The sequence below is a fragment of the Cornus florida genome, unplaced genomic scaffold, assembly GCF_030987335.1.
Source record: "Cornus florida cultivar Cherokee Brave unplaced genomic scaffold, ASM3098733v1 CherokeeBrave_3.0.0_Hap2_Chr11, whole genome shotgun sequence".
In the NCBI taxonomy this organism is placed as follows: domain Eukaryota; kingdom Viridiplantae; phylum Streptophyta; class Magnoliopsida; order Cornales; family Cornaceae; genus Cornus; species Cornus florida.
Genome location: NW_026775581.1, coordinates 40,615,464 through 40,642,348, shown reverse-complemented (window position 1 = coordinate 40,642,348; position 26,885 = coordinate 40,615,464). Strand labels below are relative to the sequence as shown.

The 26,885-nt window shown below is 35.0% G+C and overlaps 1 protein-coding gene across 1 annotated transcript; it reads right to left on the bottom strand.

The window, feature by feature from the left end:
• Positions 1-12,787: 12,787 nt before the first annotated feature.
• Positions 12,788-19,394, bottom strand: LOC132286503 (kinesin-like protein KIN-8A). Its single transcript, XM_059788852.1, has 8 exons — positions 18,498-19,394; positions 17,331-17,604; positions 16,582-16,632; positions 16,393-16,485; positions 15,942-16,307; positions 14,978-15,652; positions 14,480-14,646; positions 12,788-14,162 (listed from the first exon to the last, which is right to left on the bottom strand). Exons 1-7 carry the CDS (start codon positions 19,208-19,210, stop codon positions 14,611-14,613), a joined length of 2,208 nt encoding a protein of 735 aa, XP_059644835.1. The 5' UTR covers positions 19,211-19,394; the 3' UTR covers positions 12,788-14,162; positions 14,480-14,610.
• Positions 19,395-26,885: the final 7,491 nt, after the last annotated feature.

The following is a 26,885-nucleotide window of genomic DNA, read 5'->3' as shown; positions in this document are numbered from 1 at the left end:
TATATGACGGCATAGTGAAGACATTAACTGATGTCAGGTATGTATTAAACCTAAGAAAGAATTTAAATTCCAAGTCCATATGATGGAACTAAAATGATCTTTACAAGATCTTTGATTCTCAACGCTAATGCTAGAACCTCAAATCGGGGAAATTCTGAATGTTGCGCTTTACGGTGATATTCGACAAGAAGCCTTCGAAATTCTCGAAACAAAGATTCAACCCGTAAGCTCAATCCGAGAAAGTTTTGAACGAAATATATTTACAGGTATCCTAAACCACATGTTTTCCTAGGTACGCTCGATTCCATCGAATGCACTTAAAAGGCTGAAGGTGGAGTCATTTGGGTTTCAAAGGGTGCTTTTATGGTGATGAAGGGATTGAAGGAGCATGGTTTATATGCTCTGCAGGGTAGTACAGTCACGGGTTTAGTTATTGTATCGTCCTCGAATCCAGATTCAGATACTACCAAATTGTGGCACATATAGTTTGGGTATATGAGTGAGAGGGGGATGAATGTTCCAAGTAAGCAGGATTTGCTTAGTGGTCAAAAAACTGGGAAGCTAGATTTCTGAGCATTGTGTCTTCGAGAAGTAGTGCAAAGTGAAGTTTAGTACATGAATTTATAGGACCAAGGTATGGTGGATTATATTCATTATGATCTTTGGAGTCCTTCTCAGATTACTTCACATAGTAGTGGTAGTTATATGATGATGCTGATTGATGAATTTTCTCGGAAAGTTGGGTTCACATTTTGAAGCACAAGAATAAGGCTTTTGTCACGTTCAAGCGGTAGACCTTGATTGAGAAACAGACTGGAAAGTATGTCAAACACTTGAGGACAGTTAATAGCTTCAAATTTTATGACGAAGAATTTAATGAGTTCTAAAAGACTCGCGAGATTGTCAGACACCACACAGTGAGGAAGAATCCATAACAGAATGGAGTTACAGAACGGATGAACAGAATACTGTTGAAGAGGACACAGTGTATACTGTCCAATGTAGGGTTAGACAAAGGGTTCTAGGCTAAAGCTGTTTCTATAGCTAGTTACTTGATGAACCAGTCTCCATCAACTACTATCGACTATAAGACTCCAAAGGAGATATGGTCTGGTTATCCTGCTAGTTATAGTAATTTGAGAATATTTGTGTGTAATGAGAGGACTCTTGAACCGAGGGCTAAGAAATGCATATTTCTTATTTATCAGCCCGAGGTTAATGGATACATATTATGGTGCCCAAAGGCTTTGGGAAACAAGATACTTATTAGTAGGGATGTGACCTCTCATGAGTTTATGATGCTTACTCCGCATAAGGAGATAAAGGGAGCTCAGGGAGTCAGTGAGCAAGTGAAGCATGTAGAGGTTTAGTTAAAGGATAGTCCTGCTCAATCGAATGATAAGCAGGTACAATTTCTGGCTGAGGAAGATGTAGAGTTATAGTAGTATAGTGTGGCTAGAGATAGGCCTAGGAGGGATATTAGGCTACCTGAGAAGTATAGGTTTTCACATGTTGATTCGGTTGGTTATGCACTTAGTATGGCAGAGGATATTGATGAGCAGGTACCATATATACTCTTCTTTAACTTTTCTTTGTTTATACCTAACCTTCTAGTAATTTGTAACACGTTTTTTAAAGTTTTACTCGCGTTTACAATATTTGCGATAATGTTATGGTTGATGAGGAGGTTTACATTCCTTAGTGCCCAGCACCAACTTAAGATGGGCGGTGTCTCTATAGAGCTCATAATGGAGAAGAATGCTAAAGTTAGGGCTTTATCACTTCAAATGAAGGCTCTTAGGAAAGAATCATTTGAAAAGCTATCTCATGCAGTTGAGACATTCAAGGCTTCTAAAAAGTTCAAGAACCACATAGGAAAGGCGTATTTAGATGGCTTTGAAAACTTTTGAGCTTCAGTCACTTTGAATTAGACTTTTCCTTTATCTAGCTTGAAAGTGAGAATGAGAATTAAGCTGAGGAGGATGTTTAGCTCTATATTGTAAGAGGTTGATATCATACAGCTTAACATCACCTACAATAGTTCTTTCTCACTAAAAGTGTTGGGTTTCTCGTATTTAGTGAGATAATAAATTTGTGTGGGGCTTGTGAGCTTGTTCTTACTTAAGGGAATAGGGTTTCTCCTCGACCTTCCTAAACTCGCCCTTAGTAAGTAATTTTATATGAATTGGCTCTGTGAAGTTGTTCTTACTTAAGGGAGTAGGGCCTCATGAACTTGCCCTCATTCTTAAAAGTAGTAATAACATAGTCTTAGTATCTCAAAGAATTTAAACATAAAAAAATAGTACGATAAAAATAGAAAATAGCTAATCATCTTCCTCGACCTCGTTCTCACCCTCACTTTCAAGATAAATGAAGGAAATGTCCATTCAAGGTGACTAAAGGTGGCGCTAGCATGAGCTCGAAAGTCTTCAAAGCTATCAAAGTATGCCTTTCAAACGTGGTTCTTGAACTCTTTAAAAGCCTTGAACAACTGCACAAGATACCTTTTCAAATTATTCCCTCCTAATATCCTTCATTTGAATTGACAAAGCCCTAGCTTTATCATCAGCCTTTTTCTTAGCATCCTACTATATTATGTGCTCTGTATAAACACCACCCATCTCAAGTTGGTGTTAAGCATAAAGGGATGTAATCTACTTCGCGCAACCCTCCTTGTCAGCCACAACTTTATTGCAAAGATTGTAAGCACGAGTAAGGCTCTAGGAAAAAATTGTGTTACAAATTGCACAGAAGAAGGGTTATGCGAAAATATGGAAGAGAATAAACCCTATTATTAAGATCGTTCAAAAGACCACTTGCAAGGACTTTAGCTAAACCTAATCCTCTTAAACTATGATCCCCTTTTCCAAACTTTCAATAACAAGGTCTAGGTTATTAAGTATAGACAAACTCGAATAGTGTGGCATTGTAGGCTGAGTTGTCGCTGTCTATGCGGAGAATAGCTAGCAAGACAAGCCAGACCCAAGTTGTGAGAAAGACAAGAAGCCCGTATTCCCTTATTAAGGAGAAGGTTGTGAGGAATGTGGAAAGGAAGCCCCGCTAGCTGGATTTGTTTGAACTGGGTTAGTTTGAGCACGCTTCCTCTTAAGGGGAGTGGTTGTAGAAAGCTGATTGATTGCTTTCTTATCAATTTTTCTCGACATGCCATAAAAATGAAAATAAGGTGAAATATGCCCAATAAGATAAAGAAGGTAAATTAGAGTAAATAAATGTCTCACATAGTACTTACTAGCATATTCAAGATCAAAATTGTAAGTGAATAAAGCCTAAGAAGTAACTAGAATTGAGAAGTCCTTTACTTGGTATTTAAGAGCGTTTTGTACCCTTCTCAATTCACTGGGAGAAAGGCCTCGTTTCTCTTTAAGAACTGAAAATGTAAATAGAGATTTTTTTAGTAATAGATATCATCAGTAAAAGATAGAAAAATAGTGTATAGCAAACTGACCAACTGAGTTAAGGGGCTACCTGATGCTTGAGGGATGGATCTCCTAACTCCAAAGGAAAAGTTCGCTTAGGGAGCAGAATCCTAACCAAGGCTAGAAACAAAGAAGAATATATTCTTCCATTCTCTCTAATTGGAGGAATTACCAAAAATGGGGGTCTTCTCCCTCATACAATCCCTGATGGAAATGTACCACTAATCCCCTAACTTCTTGGGAGCATAAAAGTAAATAAATTTATTTGTTGTTTTGGGGTCATTACCATAAGCCATCCATAGACCAGGCAACCCATCATTGTCCTCCAAGCATTAGAGGTAAGTTGAGTGGGGACAATTTGAAGGTAACAAATAAGCTCTCTGACAAAAGAAGGAACATGAAATCGCATACCAGATAAAAAAGAAAATTCATAAAAGCAAAGCTCAACAGAGCTTGAGATGGAGTACAAGGCTCTGAGTTGGTCTCGCTCACTAGGGTTAAGCATATTTGGGATATACTACACCCTACAAGTAGGTCTTTTATATTAACCACCCTCCTTCGACTTAAGTCTTCTTGGTCAAGGTCACCACCCTCTCCGATTCAAGTTCTTCCTAGTTAGGGTCACTTTGCACATCTCTTTCACTAAGAGCTTCTGTTATCTTGTTATAATTATAACCACTCCCTAGGGTATTTATATCATGAAGATACATGGAGGAATAGGGAAAAACAGACAATGCAAAACAAAGTAGATAGGAAATAGAGCATGTAAATTGGTAAAAGTAAGTTGCCCTCAGAATGCTAGTAAACTCTTCGAATAAAGAGATAAGTGGACCAAAATGGAGGAAACAATAGGATCGAGACAAATAAAAACGAGAAGGTATGTGTAACATAAGCATAAACAAAGAAAGGATAAAAGGGGCTTACCTGTTATGAAGAATTCTCCTCTGTTACTGAAAGAAAATAAAGATGAAGATGAAAGATAATGTTGTGTGTTATAAAGGAATACATGGATAAAATGATAGCAAAGCAATCTAGGGGTGAAGGGATAGGAACGGCCTTAATAAAATTATGATTACAAGTAAAAACCATATAAAATAAAGTGGCGTGAAAGTTTATATGTCCAAAAAGCAGCATACATTGTCTCTGAAAGGCCATCAAGGCCATTTGTACAAAAAGAACTAGAAAAAAAAGGGGGGGATTGGCTCAAAAGTGCTCAAAATTAGCAAAGCTCATTGCCATAAAGGTTGGTGGCTCGAACTGAGCCAGCACTAAGTTGGGCGGCTCAAAGTGAGACACCACATGGCTTGGCGATTCGAAATGAGCCACCCGCCCTATTGTAGCTCGATCAGTAAGATGCCATAACACTAAACGGCTCGAAGTGAGCCTTCAGGCTTTATTAAAAATAAAAATAAAAGGAAAATTTTAGGGAGCGACTTGAAAATCTAGCCGCCAATCCCCATCGGCTTGAACCAAGCTGACAAGCTCTTAAACCAAGGCATGTCGACCTTGATCAAGGCCAATAAGCCAGATTCAAGCACTACCTTGATTATATAAAATGAAAAAGGGAGGGGGGGAAGGGAAAGAAACAAGATGGTTCTCTGTTCAAGGCCTATGTTGCCATCATACCCACTATTTGAGCATCACACGTATGAGCCAACCTTCAACAAGTAAGCCAACATTCACATATGTATAAATAAAATAATAAATATATGTGTACAAAATTCTCATTTGTATTATTTTGTATATATATGTCTACTTAAAAACTATGCCAGCTTTCCTTGATTTGATTTTTACACTAATTATTTATATTAAACTCAAATTATATATAATATATCGAGTATTTATCACGTTTTCGATCCTCGAACATTAGAGAATACGAAAACAGAGGGCAACTAATAGAGGATAAAAGATAAGGTAGTTCAACAGGCGAAATATTGGCAGCACAAGGTGGCAATTAACATAGTCAAAGGATAAGGTGGTAATTGTAGCTAAGTGACCATTTGAAATTCAAATAGTTGAGCCAGCGTAAGTAGAAAGGAAAGAATTTAAATTAAAAAATATGTACCTGCTTCCTAAAAGATTCTTCAGAGCGCAACTACTCCCACAAGGACTAGCTATAAAAAGCAATTCAGCCTACCAAATGGGTATGACTCAACTCTTAAGTAGTACAATTATATCTCATTTAATTTCCTACGATTATATTTTGCTAACTTAATCATCGGAGGGTCTTTGGCAGGCACCACACTGGTGTTCTTTGGCGTTTTGCCTTTACTCAAGCAAGAAACAAAGTCATTTCAGATTGTATCAGAATTATTCCACAACGGTCAATGCCGATTAAGGTTCCCCTTTGTGTTGCAAGAAAACGATGTCAATGATCGATGATGACTCTCAATATTATAGCTATTAATATGTTTTTTTTTTTTTTTGATAAGTAGCTATTAATATGATATGGAGCTTGAGAATTCCTTTTATTCCAAGGTATTTAAGCAAACCTCCCAGTTAATGTTGGGTTTGTGGCTCAAAATTGTGTGTAAAAATTAATTTCCTTTTCCATTTTCGAATGCTGAAATTTGTGAAGGAAATTGTGGCTCATTAAGTTTTTATTTTAGAGTTAGGATTGATATAGTAACTCTTTGTAGGCAAGTTGAGGAATACTTGTCCAACAAAGAATTGGGTTTTGAAGACTCTATAAATAGAGATGGATTTAAAGAGTTTAGAGAGAGAGAGAGAGAAAACATGTAAGGGATTTAAGGTTGATTGTTATGAGGATAGGAAAGAGTATATATAATTCCTGAGTGTATACATGTAGCATCAAAAGAGATGATGAGTGAGTGAGTGGGGTTTTGAAATGTGGTTGTATATTCTTTTCCTTGATTCATAATAGTAAAATATCTCTCTCCCATGGACGTAGCCCTAGAGTTGGGTGAATCATGTAAAATATTATGTTGTGCGTAGATGTGTATGATTGTTATCTCCATATATGCTTATGTTGATGTGTTGTGATGATGCTTCCGCTGTGGGTGATTAAGGAGGGATTTAACTCTCAATAATAGCCAACCGTTTAGTGGGTTGGAGGGAGTTAACTATCCCCAACAAGTGGTATCAAAGCTGAAGATTGGTATGAGGTTTGTCAAAGCAGAAGGTTGATCATGAGGTGCTATGGAGATTCAATCAGAGTTGATGATGACACAAGGTATGAAGAAGTTAATCAGTGTGAAACCCACGAGGAACAAGTCTTGTGACAAGCCAAAGGATGCTCATTTCCAAGATGAGGCAAAGGTGATAGGTGTGAAGCCCATGAGGAACAAGTTTTGGGGACAAACCAAGAGTGGGTGCTAATTGTCAAGATGGGGTAAGGGTATGAATAATGAAGGGGTTTGTTCTTAGTATGATAAAGAGTAAAGGGGAATATAAAGAGTAAATGGGAGATATTTTTTGCTTTGAGCCAGAAAATCATTTGATGAAGATTGGTGGGTTGCCATGCGTGAGCAATCACCAATGAGGATGATGGATGGAGTTTTCTTCAAGGTGGAGCTATGGATGAGTGTGTGAAGACCAATTTCGAGCCAACGTGGAGATTATTGGGCTTGTGGCTCAAAATTGTGTGCAGAAATTAATTTTCTTTTCCATTTTGGAATGCTAAAATTTGTAAAAGAAATTGTGTCTCATTAAGTTTCTATTTTAGAGTTGGGATTGATATAGTAACTCCTTGTAAGCAAGTTGGAGAATACTTGTCCAACAAAGAATTGGGTTATGAAGACTCTATGAATAAAGATGGGTGTAAAGGGTTTAGAGAGAAGGGGTATAGAGAAAAGATGTAAGGGGTTTAAGGGTGAGTGTTGTGAGGATATGAGAGAGTATATATAATTCCTGAGTGTATACATGTAGTCTCAAAAGAGATGATGAGTGAGTGAGTGAGGTTTTGACATATGGTTGTATATTCTTCCTTGATTCATGTTAGGCACTGAATGTTATACATTTTAGCCCTTTTACTTGCATATTTTATTCTCTTAGGCTATGTTTGGTGTGAGTGAATGGAGTCAAATGAAGGTGGAATGGAATGCATTTGTTTCCATTCTCTTGTTTGGTGTGTTACATTAAAAGTGGAATGATCATTCATAGGGAATGCCCATTCCATCAAAAAGGTGGAATGTCCATTCTTCTTATTGAGAGGTGGAATGACCATTCCATTCCCACCAAGAATTAATAAAGTAATAAAGTAATTTAAATAGATAATTTATGCATACACACACTATATAATATATAAAATATATAATATGTATATATATGTCGTTTGTTCCCTCTCTTCGATTTACACACACAAGGATGAGACAAAAATAGTGTAATTGAACTTTTATAAGCTTTGGTGCTCCGTTATGCAACTTTCTCAGTCATTATCTAACCCTCTGTTTCTTTTTTCTCGTCGGAAAAGATGATCGGAAATTTATCTCTTTTCCTTTTATTTTTACAGTCGTCGGAGAGCCCTTTGTTTCTTTTATCTCATCTATTTTCTCTCTCTATCTCGTCTATTTTCTCTCTTTCTCTCTCTTTATTATCTCTTTCCCTTTTATTTTTGCAATCATCGGAAAGCCCTTTGTTTCTCTCTATCTCGTCTATTTTCTCTCTCTATTATCTCTTTCCCTTTTATTTTTACAAATTAATTTTTTTAGTTAATTTTTTTTACTAATAATAAAAAGTAATTTAAAGAAACAACATAAATTCATTCTATTCCAACTTTCTTACCAAACATAGTAATGCGAATGAGATTCTATTTTACACATTCTATGTTTGCAACCAAACAGTAGAATAAGAATCATTATTCCCACTCCATTCTCATTCTCATTCCATTCCCACCTCCATTCTCATTCCATTCCAATTCATTCCACCACACCAAACATGCCCTTAATTGTAGTTTATTTGTCATTTAACATTGTTTTATTGTTTTTATTTATTTCAGGACTTTAATTGTAAAATCAGTCAAAACTAGTGACTCCGAGCTTTAAAAGATGACATTCCATGAGATCGAGTAATGTTGAAGATCGAAGTCAAATTATACTTAGAAAATAGTCCAAAAGAAGCCATAAGTTGATAAGAATGGAAAGAAGAAGAAAAGGAAAAATCCTTCTCCAAAAAGGAAACTTTCGCCAAAGTTGGTAACTTGAACCCATTTTGGTAATCTAGCAGTATCTCTCTCCTCGAGTGTCAAAACAGTTAAATTCCCGCGCAGGTTGAAAGGAAATTCGAAGAGTTACAATTTTGTATTTCAAGAGGATTCTATAAAACAGTTATTTACCTTATCAAAATTGGGCTGGAAGTCTGTACGAATTTTGGAGTCCTTGTTTGGCAGAATTTCCATATGTCTTCTATATGGAAAAGGGAACTTTAGGGCTTATTTTCTCTTATTTAAAGGGAGTTCTCTACATCATTAAATCATACAGAGGAGCTTGAAGCTGAGATCAGAAGAGAAGCATTCAGAAGCAAGTAGGGATTGATCCATGGTGGTAAAGATGTCTTCCTCAATTATGAAGAATTCCACTCCAGTCATGCTTGGCTAAACGCTTTGCTAGGGTTGTGATGTAACCCTAACTTAGTACACTGGTTTGATTGTATTTATTTATTGGAGAACAATTATTATCATGCATGATTGTGTAATCTATAGTGTTTTTAATTAAATTTTTAATAAAAATCGGTTTTAAAGTTTTTTTTTTCCTAGTTCTGTTTTAAAGTTTTAATTCAATTACAAATATTTTTCTATCTTGTCTTGGATATTTGAATCTTGTAATTAAACACAACTCATTCACTTCTTGTAGTTGTAAATGAGATGATTACACAATGGTATTTCTCTGAATATAATGTTAGAGATTTGATGGATTATGCCTAGAAAAGATAAACCATGCTACACTCTAGAATAAAGTAGTTAGGTAGATGGTTTATACTAATCGAAGATAGTCCATGCTTAGCTTTAAATTATATTATTTTCTAACTGAATTAATATGTGTTTGTAACCATGATTAATTCCCTATGCATGTTATATGATATATCTCCAATAAATTGATGCAATTAATTGGTGGTGCGACGTTAGTGGTGAAATCATTCCCCTAGTCATTTCTCTCTATTTTCTACATCCTATCTAATTATTATTCTCATTTTATTACTTAGTTAAATTTAGAATAAATCATCACAATCTGATTATCCTACTTTCAAGTTAATTTGGAATTTAAGAAATCTGTTGACAAACTTATTTTACACAAGTCCCTTGGGTACGACACCCTTACAAGTAAGCCCTATCTGTAAATATTTGTGCACTTGCGAGTGGTACATATAAATCTCACAACATGTAGCCTCAAAAGAGATGACGAGTGAGTTGATTCATAATAGTGAAATCTCTCCCTCCCACGGACGTAACCCTATAGTTGGGTAAACCATGTAAAATATTGTGTTATGTATGGATGTGTATGATTGTTATCTCCGTATATGTTTTTGTTGATGTGATATGATGATGTTTCCGCTGTATGTGATTAAGGATTGATTTAATTCTTAATAATACCTGGCCGTTGAGTAGGTTGAAGGGAATTAATTATCCCCAGCAATTAACACGTCATCAATATTCAAAACTGTTGAGTCTCGGTCGATGTTACGGTGTATTGTGCATGCATAGAGAAGTGTTTATGAAACTTTATTATAAAATGAGATGTAGTGGATGGTGGGACGACACCCATACAATTTTAGTTGAGGAGTCAATGACACTATTTTCATTCATTATAAGGCACAATGTTCATTATAGTAGCCAAACGTTTTCAACATTCTAGTGAAACAGTTTCTATATATTTTTAGCATGTGTTGAAAGAAAGATGTTGCCTTAGAAAACGATTCATACATCCACCACGATGCGATGATGTGCCTTCTTAGATAAGTCATAATTTCAAAGGTAAAGTACAGTCACACCCCCTGAAGTTTGACAAAAGGATACTCAGAGGAAACTTACCTGTTTTTTGGATAAAGACACCCCCTGAAGTTTCAAAAATGGACAAAGACACCCCTTTACATGAAAAATTGACCAAATTACCCTTTGACCATTTAGGAGACTTTTTTAACTTTACAATTTAATAATTGGATCAATCTACCCTCATGAATAATTTATGCATAAAAAAAAAAGTAAAAAAAAAAACTTTATATTGTTCACTTTTTTTTTTTTTTTTTTTTTGTTATTTACTTTATAAATGTCCTAACTTCTTAAAATGTAGACGTCTAAAATGATTTTTTGATTCAATACATATTATTTTAAATAAATTATATTTTGTTATTACTTCTTTTCTTTTTCTTTTTTTATTTTTAAATTAAGATGCTTAATTCTTTCATTTAAAAAAATTAAACCAATCTTTTTTCCTTAAAAATAAAAAATATGGTACCAGTATAACTCTATACATTTTAAATTATATATCAAATGTTATGCATTTCCCAACATAAAAGAAAATAGGTACTAGTATAACTTTATGCATGCCTTTGTTTTTTTTTTATTATTATTATTTTCCCTTTTATGTTGGGAAATACATAATATTTGATATATAATTTAAGATGCATAAAGTTATACTGGTACCATAATTTTTATTTTTAAGGAAAATAGATTGGTTTAATTTTTTTAGATAAAAGAATTAAGCATCTTAATTTAAAAATAAAAAAGAAAAAGAAAAGAAGTAATAACAAAATATAATTTATTTAAAATATATGTATTGGATCAAAAAATCATTTTAGACGTCTACATTTTTAAGAAGTTGGGACATTTAAAAAAAAAATGGTGAACAATATAAAGTTTTTTTTTTTTTTTTGTTACTTTTTTTTTATGCATAAATTGTTCATGAGGGTAGATTGGTCCAATTTATTAAATTGTAAAGTTAAAAAAGTCTCCTAAATGGTCAAAGGGTAATTTGGTCAATTTCTCATGTAAAGGGGTGTCTTTGTCCATTTTTTAATCTTCAAGGGGTGTCTTCATCCAAAAAATAAGAAAGTTTCATCTAAGTGTCTTTTTGTCAAACCTCAGGGAGTGTGACTATACTTTACCCTAATTTCAAATACTATCCTTGATTTAAGGTATTACTTCCCTTTAATTGAATTATGTTCATTCATTTTATGAGCACTTTTATGCATTTTGTTTTAACTTCATTTAATTTAAAATAGAATTGTGTTGGAACTATATGGCACACATGTAAGTGCTCTTGCACCTGCCAACACAAAACTCCTTATAGAGGAAGAAAGACTATAGCAACACAGAATGTCATGTGCCTTGGTCATTTGATATAATCTTTTACTTTCATTTACTCTCGAGGGTACAACAAATGACTCAAGGGTTTTTGTTGATGAAATTACAAGAGCTGCTGTATGATCTCTTGTACCAATTAAAGGTATTACTTATAACTTATGTGACTTTTTAACATCTATAGTAGCATATTACAAATTATTAGCTTAGTAAAATTTAAATAATATAATATTTTGGTAGCAAACATTACAAAGTTGATTCTGGTTACCAATGCACAATTGGATTCCCTCACGTATAGTGGTCGAAGATATCATTTACAAGAACATAGAGGTAGAAATTGGCAAAGTCTAAAGAAATTGTTTAACTATGGACATTTATCACTTCGCAATGTGATTGAACGTTGCTTTGGGGTTCTAAAAGCTCATTTTACATTTCAAAGCTTAGTTCCTTATAAGTTGACTAGATAACGACTCATATATAGGCACGATTCAAAATTTCGTTAGAGATCTTTAACTAAAGAAAATAAAAAAATTTCATTAGAGATGTTTATGTTGAAGCCTTGGCAGAAATGGCTGCTTATAGAAATCATACGTAACTAATGTTAGATGAAGTTAAATTCATATACCCTAATGTTTTATTTTGGTTATGTAAAATTGAACTCAATGATTGTACGACTAAAAGTACATATGACACTATAAGTAACATATGTACCTCTTTTACTCTCTTTTAATTTAACCAAGTTATGTAGCTCTCATGTTCTATTTAAACTTGTAATGTTGTATTTGTGTAACTCTTATCAACTTAAGAAGGGCACCAGTAGTGCACTTCCAACACTTACTAATAAATATTACATTAGTAGACTTGGGAAAAGAAAGTATTGCATTAGATACATCCCTAGCCACCCATTTCAAGGAAATTGCAGCAAGATTTAAACTAGCATAGGCCTCCTTGCATATGCATGGTGTACGTTTCTCCTATTTGGTCTCATATCAGCAACTACAGCTCCATGTTTAAAAGACTTCGAACTGAATTTTCATGACATTAAAGGGTCATTTGACAATAATATAGTTTTTGAACCCACACTCTTTAGAGGTAGGAAATCAATAAAATCCTAATCTTTTTTTTTTTTTTCCTGGTACAATTACAAAAGGAGGCAAAATCCTCCAATACAAGCCAAGAAATGGAGTAAACTCCATTATCTAAGAAAAACCCAAATCTAAGATTGAAAAAACAAAAGACAAATGAAAGCAAAAACAAAAACTCAATGTTCTCATCCTGCTTTGACAAGAAAACAAAACTCTGATGCTGAAAAAAAACCATGAAAGACAGCCCAATGTGATGAACCAAATCATTTGGTCAAGTACTCTACAGCAGATCAGCAACATATCCAACTGACAACAGACCCCGGCGATAACACACTGAACAAACCCCAGCAATAAGACCATAAAACTCTTCAAGTCTGATTTTGAGCTAGCTTGAGTTTGATCTCCATTGTGATGAAAAACCTCTGATACTGAAAAACAAGACAGTCCAATGTGATGAACCAAATCAACATCCATTTGGTCAAGTACTCTGCAGCAGATCAGCAACATATCCAACTGAAAAACACACTGAACAAGCCCCAGCAATAAGACCAGAAAACAAAACCTTCCTCATTAAAAAATGAGAAGGAAATCTTCAAGTCTAATTTTGAGATGTGACAAAACCTCCCAAACAATAGACTGTGCAGCAAGATTAGCTTGAGTTTGATCTCCATTGTGCAAAACTTCATTTCTGATAGCCCAGATTTTCCAAATGACAGTTGAAAAAACTGAGCTCAACACTTTCGATTTTGTAGAGTTAGAATTGGTTTGCAGTCCAAACCACTCTACCAGTTGCATGAGAGAATTACATCCTGGATTATCTATGTGTAGAAGAGAAAAAATCTCATGCTAAACCTTCTGAGCATAGCTACAAGTGCAAAAAAGATGATCATTGGAATCCACATTCCTCATACAGTTGTGACATATAGCAGAAAGAGTAATGCCTCGTTTCTGCAAGTTGACCAAAGATAAATTCTTGTTGTGTAAAATGATGCAAACCCCTACAGCAATTCGAGGCCTGCAATATTTCCAACAGAGATCACACCAGTTCACTGTTGGAGTTGTATATCTACATGAGTTAAAAGCTGCTTTCAGAGAGAATCCACCAGTCTTCCAGCCTATAATGTCTGAACCTGCTACAATCTTTATCCTCTGAAAAACATTAAACACTGTCTCAGGTATAAAGTCAGGTCTATCCCATCTGCCATTGATAATAAGTTCTGCTAATAAAGCCTGTCTATCCACTTGTCTAAGCAATGTAGCCCCAAATCTCTGAATTAAGGTTTGATTTTCACACCAAGGGTCTGTAATCATCTTGAACTTCATCCCATCCCCTATTCTAAAGTCGAGGTTTTGTAAAAGCAATTGTCTAAATGACGCTAATCAAAGCTGCCAAAATGAAAATAATATGCCCATCAAGTTCTCAAAATGCATAAACTAATGTGTCATTTTTATCTTTCAAGAGTTAGAAATTTTAATGTTATGGGAGGAAGAAAACCAAATCAAATATTATATTTTCCCAAATGTGTTTTTTCAATCACCCCAATATTTCTGAAATAAGCATGTTAGAATTAGCAAATCAATAATCAACAAAAAATATCACAATAAGCAACTATATATAGTCTCTCTTTTCTTTATGGGTGTTAGTTGATCATATGCATAAAAGTAGTAAAAACAGGAATGCCATTAATCAAGCCATCACTAACCTTTCTTCCATGTCAGTCCACCAAATTGAGCAGAAAGAGTGTAGCAAAGGATGAAAAAGTTATAAACAAGGTACCATCTTCTCAACTTCTTCAATCAATTTCTTCTTCCTTTTTTTCCCCCTTTTACTGCTTCAAAGTTTACGAGCAAAACCTGGCTGGATGATGTACTTGATGATATGCGGTCCACACATGAACACAAACCAGAAACATGGACATGAAAGCTGCATCAGTCTCAGAAGAAAGGAACTCAAAAGCATATTTAAAATGGGAGATAGAGAGGTCCTGGAGAATTCCCACATGGAAGCAAAAAAACATTCAAAAAAGGGTCTCTAGCATGTTCAGTTTTGATGTGTCATTCATACATGATGATACATAGAAACATACATATAAAACAAACATGCGCATATATTCTTGAATAAATTGTGAACCTATTTAAACCAACCTATCAATCTTTAAAACCTAGCAAGGAAGTAAGCAAGAAGGAAAATATCAGTGTACCTGAGGAATCATGGAGGGAGCTGCTACAGGTTCAGAAGTGTCATGGCTTCTAATTTTTCTTCCATTTATCGTCACAAGTGATGGGCTATTAGCAGTTGTAATGTCCCAAAAACTGCGTTTCTTAGCTGTCGGCGCTGGGGACAGAAACCGATGACTAGGGCTCTTCAACTCACCCATAGTTTTCTCCTTTGGCTGCAAGCTCACTCTTGTGACAACCTTCTTCTCGCCTTCCCCACCCACTCCTTTTGCTGGTTTTTCACCCTTTAGTGAAAGCTCCCATATGACATCATCTTTCTGCTTTATTTGCAATGCATGATCCTCTCTCATTCTCTCAATTTCTGCTTCTAGTGCCTTCACAGTCTGACGGAGCTCCTTAACAGTCTCGTCTGCTCCTGGCTTTTTTGTTTCTAGGGCGGAAAAATTACTCGCCAAGAAACTTGATCTGGTTTTTTCTTTTTCATTTGGTGGGGCAGGAGACAAGAGAGAGGTTACTGAGGAAGGGGTTTGTGAGGAATTCGCAGCCAAGGATTTTACTTGGAAAGTTAATAGCTTCTGCTGCTGACGTGCCAATTGTACTCGCAATTCACGATTTTCTTTCTGCAGCTCAAGCAATAACTTTGCCTGATCTTCTTCAGATTGAGGTAATTTCAATATTCCCTCATTTGCATCAGATGCCTGCAGTTGTGTATATTAATTATAAGGAAGCTGGATTCCGGACCAATGGGAAAACATAGAGAAAAGGGAGAGAATTGCATTTCTTTGTAAGGAGAATGAATATGTTACTCTTGTCATGATTCATAAATAATTTTTCAAAATTTTGAGACATGTAATAAAAATCAGCTTTGATTAACCAACTAAAAATGTCAAGCGAATTTCGTAACTTATTTTTGAAAATTGATAGCATTTTATAGCAATCAATATAGTGGAAAAAGAAAGGAGTGAGAGCGAAGTTTTGAGGATGAACCTTGGTCCGGATCTCCTTGGCTCGATCAGCCCAATGAAGGGTGTTTTGGGTTTCACCAAATGAAAGATTGCTTGGGCTGATATTGGCAATCATAACCGTGTTACAAGCTCCTCCCAGAGAGTCCTTGAGCAGCTGGGTGAGCTTGGAATTGCGGTATGGAATGTGTTTTTTGCCCTCAACTAGGGCATTGATGCAGCTGCTCAGTGCAAGGAGTGACTTGTTAATGTTAGCACCCTCAAGTGATCTTAGTGTTCTCTGATCAGTAGCGAGAGCTCTTTCTGAACCAGCAAGATCAATAAGTGACAGCTTCCCCACTCCGTTTACAACATTATTAGAAACATCTCTGATTTGATATTCAACCACAACCTGAATGTAACATACAAATGAAGAATAACTAGAAATTTAGAATAGCCAGATTAACTAAAAAATATGCACATATTTGTGCAACTACCTGCAGTATAGCATGGGAGCGCGAAGAAGTCTCATTCAGACGAGTTGGTTCAGTGGTTCGATTTTGGTTTCCTTGTTGAAGCAATGCCATAACCTGTCATAAATTAAACAAAAACACAAGTGACCTTTCTACTAAACCAATGTAAATGTAGAATTTTGTGTCATCAGAAAGGGGAAATAGGAAAATTACTTCTTCTGTAGAATAAGCTCTGTATTGAGTAAGACCAGCTGCCACGATCCCCTGAAGTATTTAAACCATTTTACAAAGAAACAAAAACTTAATTAATTGGTTTAGGAGAAAATTTATAACTAATATGTCAAACATATTAGTTACATGAACAAAGAAAGGACATTATGAAGGTTCATTATTCAAAGACTGTTGAACAAAAAGGGTTCATGGAAAACTTTCCCATTGTTATGCCACAAAAGTGACATGTTGCATTTGAGCATGAAGTGATCGAATTGACCGGTAAGGAATTTAACTAATATTTAGCCTTATCTTTGAGTGAGAATGGGAAAAGACGCATCCTCAAAGCACCCTCTGTAAAAATTTTGCAACCAGATGGTGGAGCAAATTTCAAGGAACTCATCGAGATGCTTATAAGGATTCTCATTGTCAAGGCCATAGAAAGATGGTAGCATTTGGATTATGCTGGCGTTGATCTCATAGATTGGGATGCTTCTTTCAAGTTACCACACAAAAAAGATGGGATATAACTTGACTCCAATTTGATAAGATTTCAACAGAAGTCTTGGATAATTTTTCATTAAATGAAGATTATTATAACCAATGAATCTACAGTTGTGTCGCGAACTAGACCCCATAAAAGTAACTTTCAAATGGGAAATGGACATTAATAGCAGAAGCTTAAAGGGAAAATTTATATGATACATATATTACAAATCAAGTTGTACTTATGCAATGTTGCTGAAACAGACCTGTTTATCTTCTCTAAGGACCAGTGACCTTCCAGGGGAAAGCAAATCCCGGACAGTTTCATTATAGACCTCAAGATATGATAGATGAACCACATGGTTCCCGTCGCAGCTCCTCTGTCTAATCTTGTTGAAAAGATCCTTTATTGCCAAAACCATCACCCCCGGATTCTCCACCGTGCCCAACATAGTGTACGTTTTTCCAGCTCCAGTGGCACCGTAGCAGAATACTGACCCATTCCTCCCTTGCAAAACTGCTTCCACGAGCTCCGCAGTTCTGCAAATCCAATGATTAACTATTGTTCCGTTAAGTTCTGCCTTCTGACCAAATAATGCCTATCCACTACTTCTATGAGACTATAAAGTATTTGAATTGCATAATTTGTGTTGAGGACTAATGCAACTTCTTTAAGAATTAAGCCATACATAGCATGATCAAACACATTCTTGTAAGGGGATTTGGAAGAGTAAAACCAAATATTACTCTCGAGCCACTAAAATTTTTTAGAGCACCATATATAGCAAAATATCATTGTTTTCATAGGAAAATGGAAGGGTAAAGCTTAACTATAAAGTGTAACAAAGAAATGGAAGCCAACAGTAATCTTAAATGGCTGTCTATTACTTGGGCACACATAGAATTTGAAAAATCATAGAGAATTTGAAAGATTAAGTAGTGCTGAAGTGTTAACTAACAACATTAGCTCAAAGTTTATGTAGCACAATCTGACCTTTCTAAGCCAATATGGAAGTCCAAAAAACAAGTGAAAAAGCAGTAACAAAGAATTGGGTAGTTTATGTTACGACAAACACAGAGAATCAAGAACAAATCACGAAACATTACAGAACAATAAACACGTTACACATAATGAACACAAAATATTTGTGATTTGACAAAGCTTACATCCACGTGAAGATCCTGCGAAAAGTTTCACCATAAGAAAATATGGAGATTACAAGTTTGAGCCCCTAAACCCTAACTCTTGCTGTCACTCTTTTTTCTACTAAATAGGGTCCACGACTCGCGAGCAAAATGGGTCAATCAAAATTCGGGACTTTAACACAAATCAGAGAGTTCATTTCAGATTATTACTTGGGGCTTATAATTCAGCTCAAAAATTTAAGAACAAACATAAAAAGATCACATTTTTTGTTTATTTGGAAACTCACGTTGTGGAATAGACTTCCTGTTGAGTAGTGGAATCCGGAAAGGAGGCATCAAAGGTGAAATGTCGCCCCTGAATCCTCTTTAGCCGAAGATAATCATTCTCAGTCGCCATTTCCGTCAGATAAACCTCTCTCCGGTAAACGATCCAGACACAACACCGAGACCCAACTTCTCTCTCCTTCTTGCTCATAGGCCTAAGCCTCACAGATACAAGAATCCTACTACTACCGTCTTTAGTACTGTCCGGTGGTTTCTCTGTAATGGTCTGCAATTCCTGCACATTCTTGGTCTCTCCATAGCCTGTCTGCTCCACCACTGAGCTTCCCATCGATAGCTTTCTCGCCACTGTACCCGGAAACCCAACAATCCTATTGTTATCACTCACCTCCACATTCTCTTTTGCATCATCAATCAGCAGCAGAGGACATACATGACTCTGTTTTGATTCATTTGGGTCCTTCTCTTCCCTCAGGTGGGTCGAAAACTCAGGTCTGGAAGGTGGGTTTTTGAGAGCTGCAGATGCTTGCTTTTGCTGCTCGTACAAAATGGTCAATGCCTTCATCTTCTCTTTCAAGCCATGGTGCAGGTTTCTCAGTGGAAGACCCATATGGGTTTGCATTTCGTCTCGATCTGTCATCAATCTGGTTTTGTGTTCTTGATTGGACTCATTTTGCTCTGGGTTGGTGTTGATCTGAGTCCTCGTTGACACGAGCATTTTTTTTTTTTTTTTCTTCACTATCCAAACATGTTCTTGACTTTTGTTTTCTGAGAAAGAGACCCACTGAAACTGTTTGATTGACAACAGAGCATTCGATAAACAGAGCAAATTAAAAGAGAAAAGATTGATCTAGATTGTGTGTGATTTCAACTTGTGTGTACTTTGAAATTGTTAAAGTGGTTTATGGACTGGTTGGCTTTTTGAATTTTTTGAATTTTGTAGTGTCGCTGGTATGTAACGGTCAAAATGAGTTGGACCTCAAACGGTCTGTTATGGAGAATTTTTGGGGCCCATTCAAAACTTTTATCCTTCCTATAAAATGTGAGGGACCTTAGCCACATACACCAACCAAATAGTTACAAATAAAATGTTGGTCATATGTGCCATATCAGAGGTGGTCAACTGAGCGGAAGGTCAATTACTCAAACAACAAAGTGATACTTGGATCTATAGAGCGGGAAAAACTAGAATACCCAAGGGTACCGTCACATATACCCAAGCCAATCAGGGTGAGACAACTAGGACAGGTGGACCACAGCTAGTCTAATAGATATTTACAGATCTACCACAAACTTTAGTTAAAATTATATATTCACCAATAAAGTTTAATTTACGCACAATTTGTCCAAAGAGCAACTTTTAGAATTTCTTGAATATTGTCGAGTGGCACTTAGGAACTGTTATACTTCACTAGAACTTGGAAATACAACACGTAACTTACAACGACGAATAGAATAACTTATATCTAAAATTATCCTTATTCAAAATATTTTAGAAGTTAAGCGACAAAGGTTTTAAATAGTTTTTTTAATATAATAGAATTTAATACTATTGACTCTTTAATTAAACGACTCGGAGAAAACCTAGATTATATTAAAACACGAGTTGATCATAATTCTAGTCCCAGAAATTTAGATAATAAAATAATAATTTCTGTTATTAAAGAAATAAATAGTGAACTCAAAGCTATTTCTGAAAATCAAAAAATAATTTTAGATTATTTAAAATCAATAAAAGAAGATATCCAATGGTTATTACAATAATTTATGAGCACTAGTAATGCCGATTATTTACTAGCTTTATCTGAGATCTATAAAATAGATAAATAAACCCATAGGATTTACAAGTTTTACGACAAACGTAAAATCTATCAACATACAAATTAGACAAAATAACATTTTAATCCAATTATTATTCCAGTTAATTGAAAAGGTGAGTAAGCTTGAAGAAAAATTAGAAGTCATACAAGAAAGCATTCTCCAACATACTTCTAAAGAATTAAACGAACTAACTGATAAAATAAAAGATTTAAAAATATCAACTAATTCTTTCTCAAATAAAGACACCAAATGAGTAAATCTCCTACAACCTTATAAAGAATGGCCCATATCCTTAGAAAAGCCAAAGAAATAATGCAAGTAGAATATTTATATGATAGTGAGTATGATGCTGAAAATTATTTTGAAAATGGTATGAAGAAAGTATCTAATAAAGTCGGTCTTTATTCAAATAATCTATTAAATTTCCATAGTAAAATATATAACCATCTTAGCCAAAGAAGGATAAATGTAGTTAACAAACAAGTGATACTTGATCTAATAACACCAAAAGCTTATCGTGAATTAAATAAAAGTAAATTAGATCTTATGCATCTTGGCGTAATAATTATCTGTATAGTATGATTAAATAGGTCAGAAGTGGGTACCAATGCACTTTTCTATATATACGACAATAGATGGACTAACCATCTACAAGCACAAATTGCTAGTGCAGAGATAGATTTAGCAATTAACGCAGCAATTGTAGGATGTATACCTAATTTTACAATTACTACTAGAGAATTTAGCAAATATATTAAGGTAGCAATATCCACAGAGGGATATAATATGGTAGGATAATATGAAAACTTATTGATTAATACTTTATTTCTGGGAAAAATAGTTAATCAGTATAATCTAAAGTTTAAAGCTCAAATTGACGAAATAATCAAGCCATTTAGTAGTAAATATGTTCAAATGATCGAAGCTAGAATGGTAAGTAGTGAGACCTATGAAGGAACTGAATGGGAATTACCAAATCTTAATAAAATAACCCAAAGGACTCCCTAAAATAATAAGATATATGCAAAACATAACAAAGAAACATGTATATGATTCAATAATTATAAACAACAAGATAACCTAATAGATAATAATATCGAAGAAGAATTCTTAAATACTCTAATAGAAATTGAATCTCTCGAAGAAATTAATGTCCTCTATAATAAATTAGAAGATGAAATTTTAGATAAAATCATGTATGATTTTGACAATCTGGAAATAAATAACCTAAATGATATGTATCCAAAACCTAAGTACTAGCTACTAGAAAGCATTTACCCAGGACAAGGAAATAATGAAGATATTAAAAGAAATATTTTAACAGTAGGGTTCGAATCCTTTTACACAAGGAATGAATTAAACGCATTAAAAGAATAACTAAACGAGATAGAATAGAGAGATAGCAAAGAACTAGCAGGAACATCAGCCCCTTAAGCAAAACATATAGATTCAGGAGAACAAAAAATGCCTGATAGCACAAGTAATACCAATACAAATACATTAAATGATGATTATACTACTGGACAACGTCTAAACCCAACAAGAGAGACTTATGTCGAAAATAAAGATATAACAAATATATTTCCATGGGCACAAAATTGAAGACATTATGATAATATACCAGCGCTGCAATCAGGAACGATATAAATATATATCATGACATGACCCACAAGATTGGGCAAAGGTAGTTGAAGATTGGGAACAAGATTGTATTAGGCAAGCTATTCTAACCAACTTTGATAATATAACACAAGCCTTAGCTTATTGTGAAACTTTTTTAAGAGGAACATTCAACAAGTGGTGGCAAGCTTATAAAGCTCAAGCTACTGAAGAGTATATCTTTTTACGTGATAATTTCACAATTCAAATCTTCACAAGTCCAATAAAAAAGGTTTTAATAAGAGAAGATGGACTCCTGTAAGAAACTCAAGCAGAAGATCTACGTAACTTAGAATTATTACAAATTTATGACTTTAGATATATAAGAGGTTATACTAATAAATTTTTTGAGTATTTTGCGACCACAGGCAAAACAGTTGATCTAACTTTAATAGATAGGTATCTTCAAAAATTACCAAGAAGTATAGGAGCAAAAATATAGGGAAAATGGTTAAAAAGTCCTTGCAGAAATAGTCCAAGTATAGGAAACAAAGTCTACCATGTTTATAGTATGTTAAGAGCAGAATGTAGACAACGTAAAGAATCCAAACAAATTAAGATACAATTTTATTATACCTGTCGACGATTAGATTTTCCACCTGTTGTATACCTCAGAAAACTTATAAGTATAATAAACCTAATGACCCGAATTTTTCGGATAATTTTTTTTCCGTTGTCTTTTCCCTTCTGAGTTCGATTTCTTGTCGATTAGTGTCATCTCGAGTGCTCTGGAGTGATTTTTGAGACTTTTTTCTGTGGATTGACAACTTCCTTTGAGTACCGAGTTAATTCCATATTTTTTGTTTTTCGACACTATTCACTTTTTGTCTTTTCCCTATTTTGTCTTTTTCCCTATTTCGTATTTTCCTCGTTTGTCACTCTGTTTGCGTAACCACACTTCTTGTGTTCGGAGTTGGTTTCTGACTTCACGTATCTTCATTCTCAATGATTTTTATGAGATACGTATCTTTACTTTCGTGAGAAAGTACTCTGGTTGCTCTCGGTGCCCGTAGGGGCATAAATGCAAAGTTCTTTGGAAACTTTTTCTCTTCTTGGGGTGTTTTTCATGAATATCTTTTGAAGATATTTTATTTCAGGGGTATCTAAGAAAATATCTTTTGGAAGATATTTTCATTCTTGGGCAGTTTCGCAGTTTTCACTTTTGGAGTGACCATTGTGCAATTAATGAAAGTTATTACTCAATGCCTTGTTTTGAGCCTGGATCCTCGTATGGGATTCATTTTCACATTTCGTCGAGTCATGGACTCTTAGAATTTCCTCCTAGACGATGTTTCCAGTTTCAGGGTTTCTGGCCTCGGTTTGCGCCAAACTTGTTTTGGACATAACTCTCTGCTCGGGACTCAGTTTTCGACGCTGTTTCCTCCGTTGTTCATATTTTCTCATTTTGAATCTTTTTTGTTCACAGAGTTTTGCCATTTGAGTGCGTTTGCGCGAATTCCATTTTTTCGGACCCGGCGGGGCCTGTCGGAGCACTTTTTGAGTTTTCTATAAATAGGAGGTCTTAGAAAGAAAAATCAAATTTTTTTTCTCTCTCTCCTCTCTCATGGCCGGTCCAAGCTCCATCCATGGCTACCATCTTCTCTCTCCTCTTTTGGACTTCTTCCCTTTATTAAAAAGTGGTGATGCCTTTGTGTTTTTTGTTCCCCTCGACGAGGCATTCGATTCCAACCGATTGGAATCTTGTTTTGGCCATTTCTTGAGTTCAGGTTTGAATTCAAGTTATGTTTTTGATGGGGCTTCCTTGGGATTCATGTTCGTGGTGTTGTCCCTGACAAAACCTAGGAGTTTCTTCGGATTTGGAGCCGATTTATTTTGGTGGGGATTTGAGATTTCATCTCAAATGGAGGTAGGGAATGTTTTAGGATTTCTTGTGTGTTGTATTGTGTATTTGCCATGATTATATAACATATATGTGCCTTGTATCAAATCTAGAAAGTTAGTAATTTTTATTTCTTTGTATAAGATTTAAAATTCATGATGATATGTAACTTTGATTTGAATTGTGGCATGGTAAAAACTCTTATTTTAATATGTTGGTTAACATATATTAATTTAGGATTAATTAAATAAGAATTGCTCTTTTTAATTAATATTTATTTTTTGTGAAAGATTTAAGTTCATGGCCATACCTTGCATGGAATTGAGTTTTGTTATGCTTCTAAATTAAGTTTTGGCAAGTTTGTTAACATACTTTAATTTGAGAGCATTTGGTTGAGTTTGGAAATCTAGAGACTTTAATTAAGGGAATTAATTAAAATCTATTTTGGTGGTTTCATGGGCCTAATTAAGCTTGTGTGTGAATATATGTAATAACCATGATATGTCTATTAACATATATTAAATTGGGGCCAATTGGAAATGATTTGAAATCTAGAGAGTTTAATTATTTTGATGTAATTAAATTATATCTTGTGTATCCATGGATCTAATCATGTTTTAGAAGTTGTTTCTATTTTAAGAGCATGGATTTAGACTTGTGATGTATTCACTAGATTGTGTTATATGCATTGAAGAGCATTGTTGTTAAGTTTATATTCATGAGAGTGTATTTCTAATATGAATATATTGTTGGCTTGTGATTTCATTGCATTATGGATATGAAATGCTTATTATGCACGATTGAGAGTTATATTGCTAACTTGTTACTATGTAGTAGTAATGTGTATAAGTAATGAACTTATTTGGTTTATTTTGGAGTCTTGGGACATTGTTGTTACATGTGATATGGCTAAAGTTCGGCTTTAGTGCGGGAGGTATGAGTTCTCCCCAATTGAGATAGTGCGCACTTAGGTTGGTTTTCCCTACGGGTTAGTGCCCGGAACAACCATTTTGTTCTCAGCGGAAATCCGAGACGTGATGTCCAAGTCTTCCACTATTTGTTTTTGCATTCAATTCCAAGTTGACAATCATGTTTACCTTGTTAACTTGTGGTTTTGGCTATTGGCGATTTTGATGTTGTTAAGTACATCCATAGTAAATTGCTATATTTAGTTGATTTCACACTTTTAGATTTCTAGTTGATAACCTAGAGAATCTATGTCTTGATGTGTGATATTAGATATTCTAATTATGCTAAATTGTTATATTTAGTTGATGTTGCATTTTAGACTTCAAGTTGATAACCTTGAGAATTTATATGTTGTTGCTTTATGTAAGCATGCGACTATGTTGTTGCTTTGTGTAAGCATGCTCCTATGTTGTTACTTTGTGTAAGCATGATCGTATGTTACTAAAATTGCATGAAGGAGGTGATTGATGCTAAAAATGATCTTAGGTAGCTAGGATGCTCCTTGAGTCTCACTTTTGACATAGACGTTAGGTGGAATGAACCACAATAATTAAATCATGCAAACTTGTAAAACGTAGATCGATGCATGCTCATTTTCTACGAGTAGCTTTACGTTACTCACCCCTACGATACTAGGGCATATTTCAGGTACAAGAATCAAAATTGAGGTCTTCATTATGCTTGGATGGTTTTTGGACTTGGAAACTTCCATTTTTGTGAAGGTTGGCTTGAAATGCCAATTGTAGTCTTATATGTCAACATGTGTACATTTGATTCCCTATATGTAATGTGTACATTAATACACTCTTTACAATGTATTTGATATGTAAGAGATGAAGCCGGAGGCCAATGACATATAATTTGTATCTTACGTAAATTTTGACTTCATGGAATATTATGAAAGTATTAAAAAATATTGAGTTTTTGCTTCACCATGTTCGCATTGGGTGTGGGAATTCCATTTTGATTCTTTCATCAGCATTCATTAATCATGTATGAAGTATGGCCAAGGGCCAAACGGCATTTTGAAACCATCTCATGGTTTTAAATTCCAAGTTTTCGTTCCAAACTTCGTTTTTGGCATTTTGGCCGTTGGGGGTTCATATTTTGTATCGGCCATATTTTTGAGCCATGGACCATTGTAGCATATCTTATTAGGTAAGTTACATTTGCGTGCATGGTCGTTTCCGGGCAAAGATTCTTCTTTGGTGAAATGAGTCTCCTACGGACTCATTTTTCACTTTTGTTGCATATTCTGACCTAAGGGTATTTTGGGAATTTCCTTTGGGAAATAAATTCCGTTCTTCACATGGTCACTTAGAAAATGTGATTTTGGGGAGGGGGGGGGGGGTTTCTTCTTCGTGTTTTTCCAGAAAATGCCATCTTGGTATTGGAAATCGCATCCAAAATTCAGCTCTCAGTTTTTAAATTTAGTAGCTTTTTGGACCCTCTGGACCAGTTTTCTTGGGAGGGCATTTTGGGCATTTCACATTGTGTATTTTTCAATTTTTCTCACTAGTTAAGTAGAAAACTCAATTTTGAGGAGGGTTTCTTCTTTATGTTTTTCCATAAAATGTCATCTAAGCCCTCAAATTTCCATTTTTTCCAGAAAAACCCCTGCTGTCAGGTTTTTGGGTCGCACCCTTATTGCCCCCTTCACATCTAAACGGTTACGAGGGGTTTCATAACCAGTTAGATGAGTGTGGGCAGCGTTTTTGTCACTGTTTTTGGCCTATCAACCAGTTAGATAGGCCATCTAACCGGTTAGATGTTCATGGGTTGCCTCTTTTGGACCGTTTTGCCCCTTCTTCTTCCGTTAGCCATATCTTCTTCATCCAGACTCCAAATCAAGTGATTCTTGAGTCTAAATTCATTAATTTTTCGTTGTCTTTCCAATGGTGTGCTCAGTGGCACCCACTTTTAAGCTAAAAATGACGATTTTTCCCCTAGGTTCATTCTTGTTCGTTTTTGAAACGTTGCTTCCCTATTTGATTCATTTGGGTTCCGTGACCTCGTTGAGGGTCATAATGGTGTCTAAGAGCCATGTTGTATCTCTAGAGACCGTTGTTTTGTCTTTTACTTCCGCATTTTGGATCCTTTATCG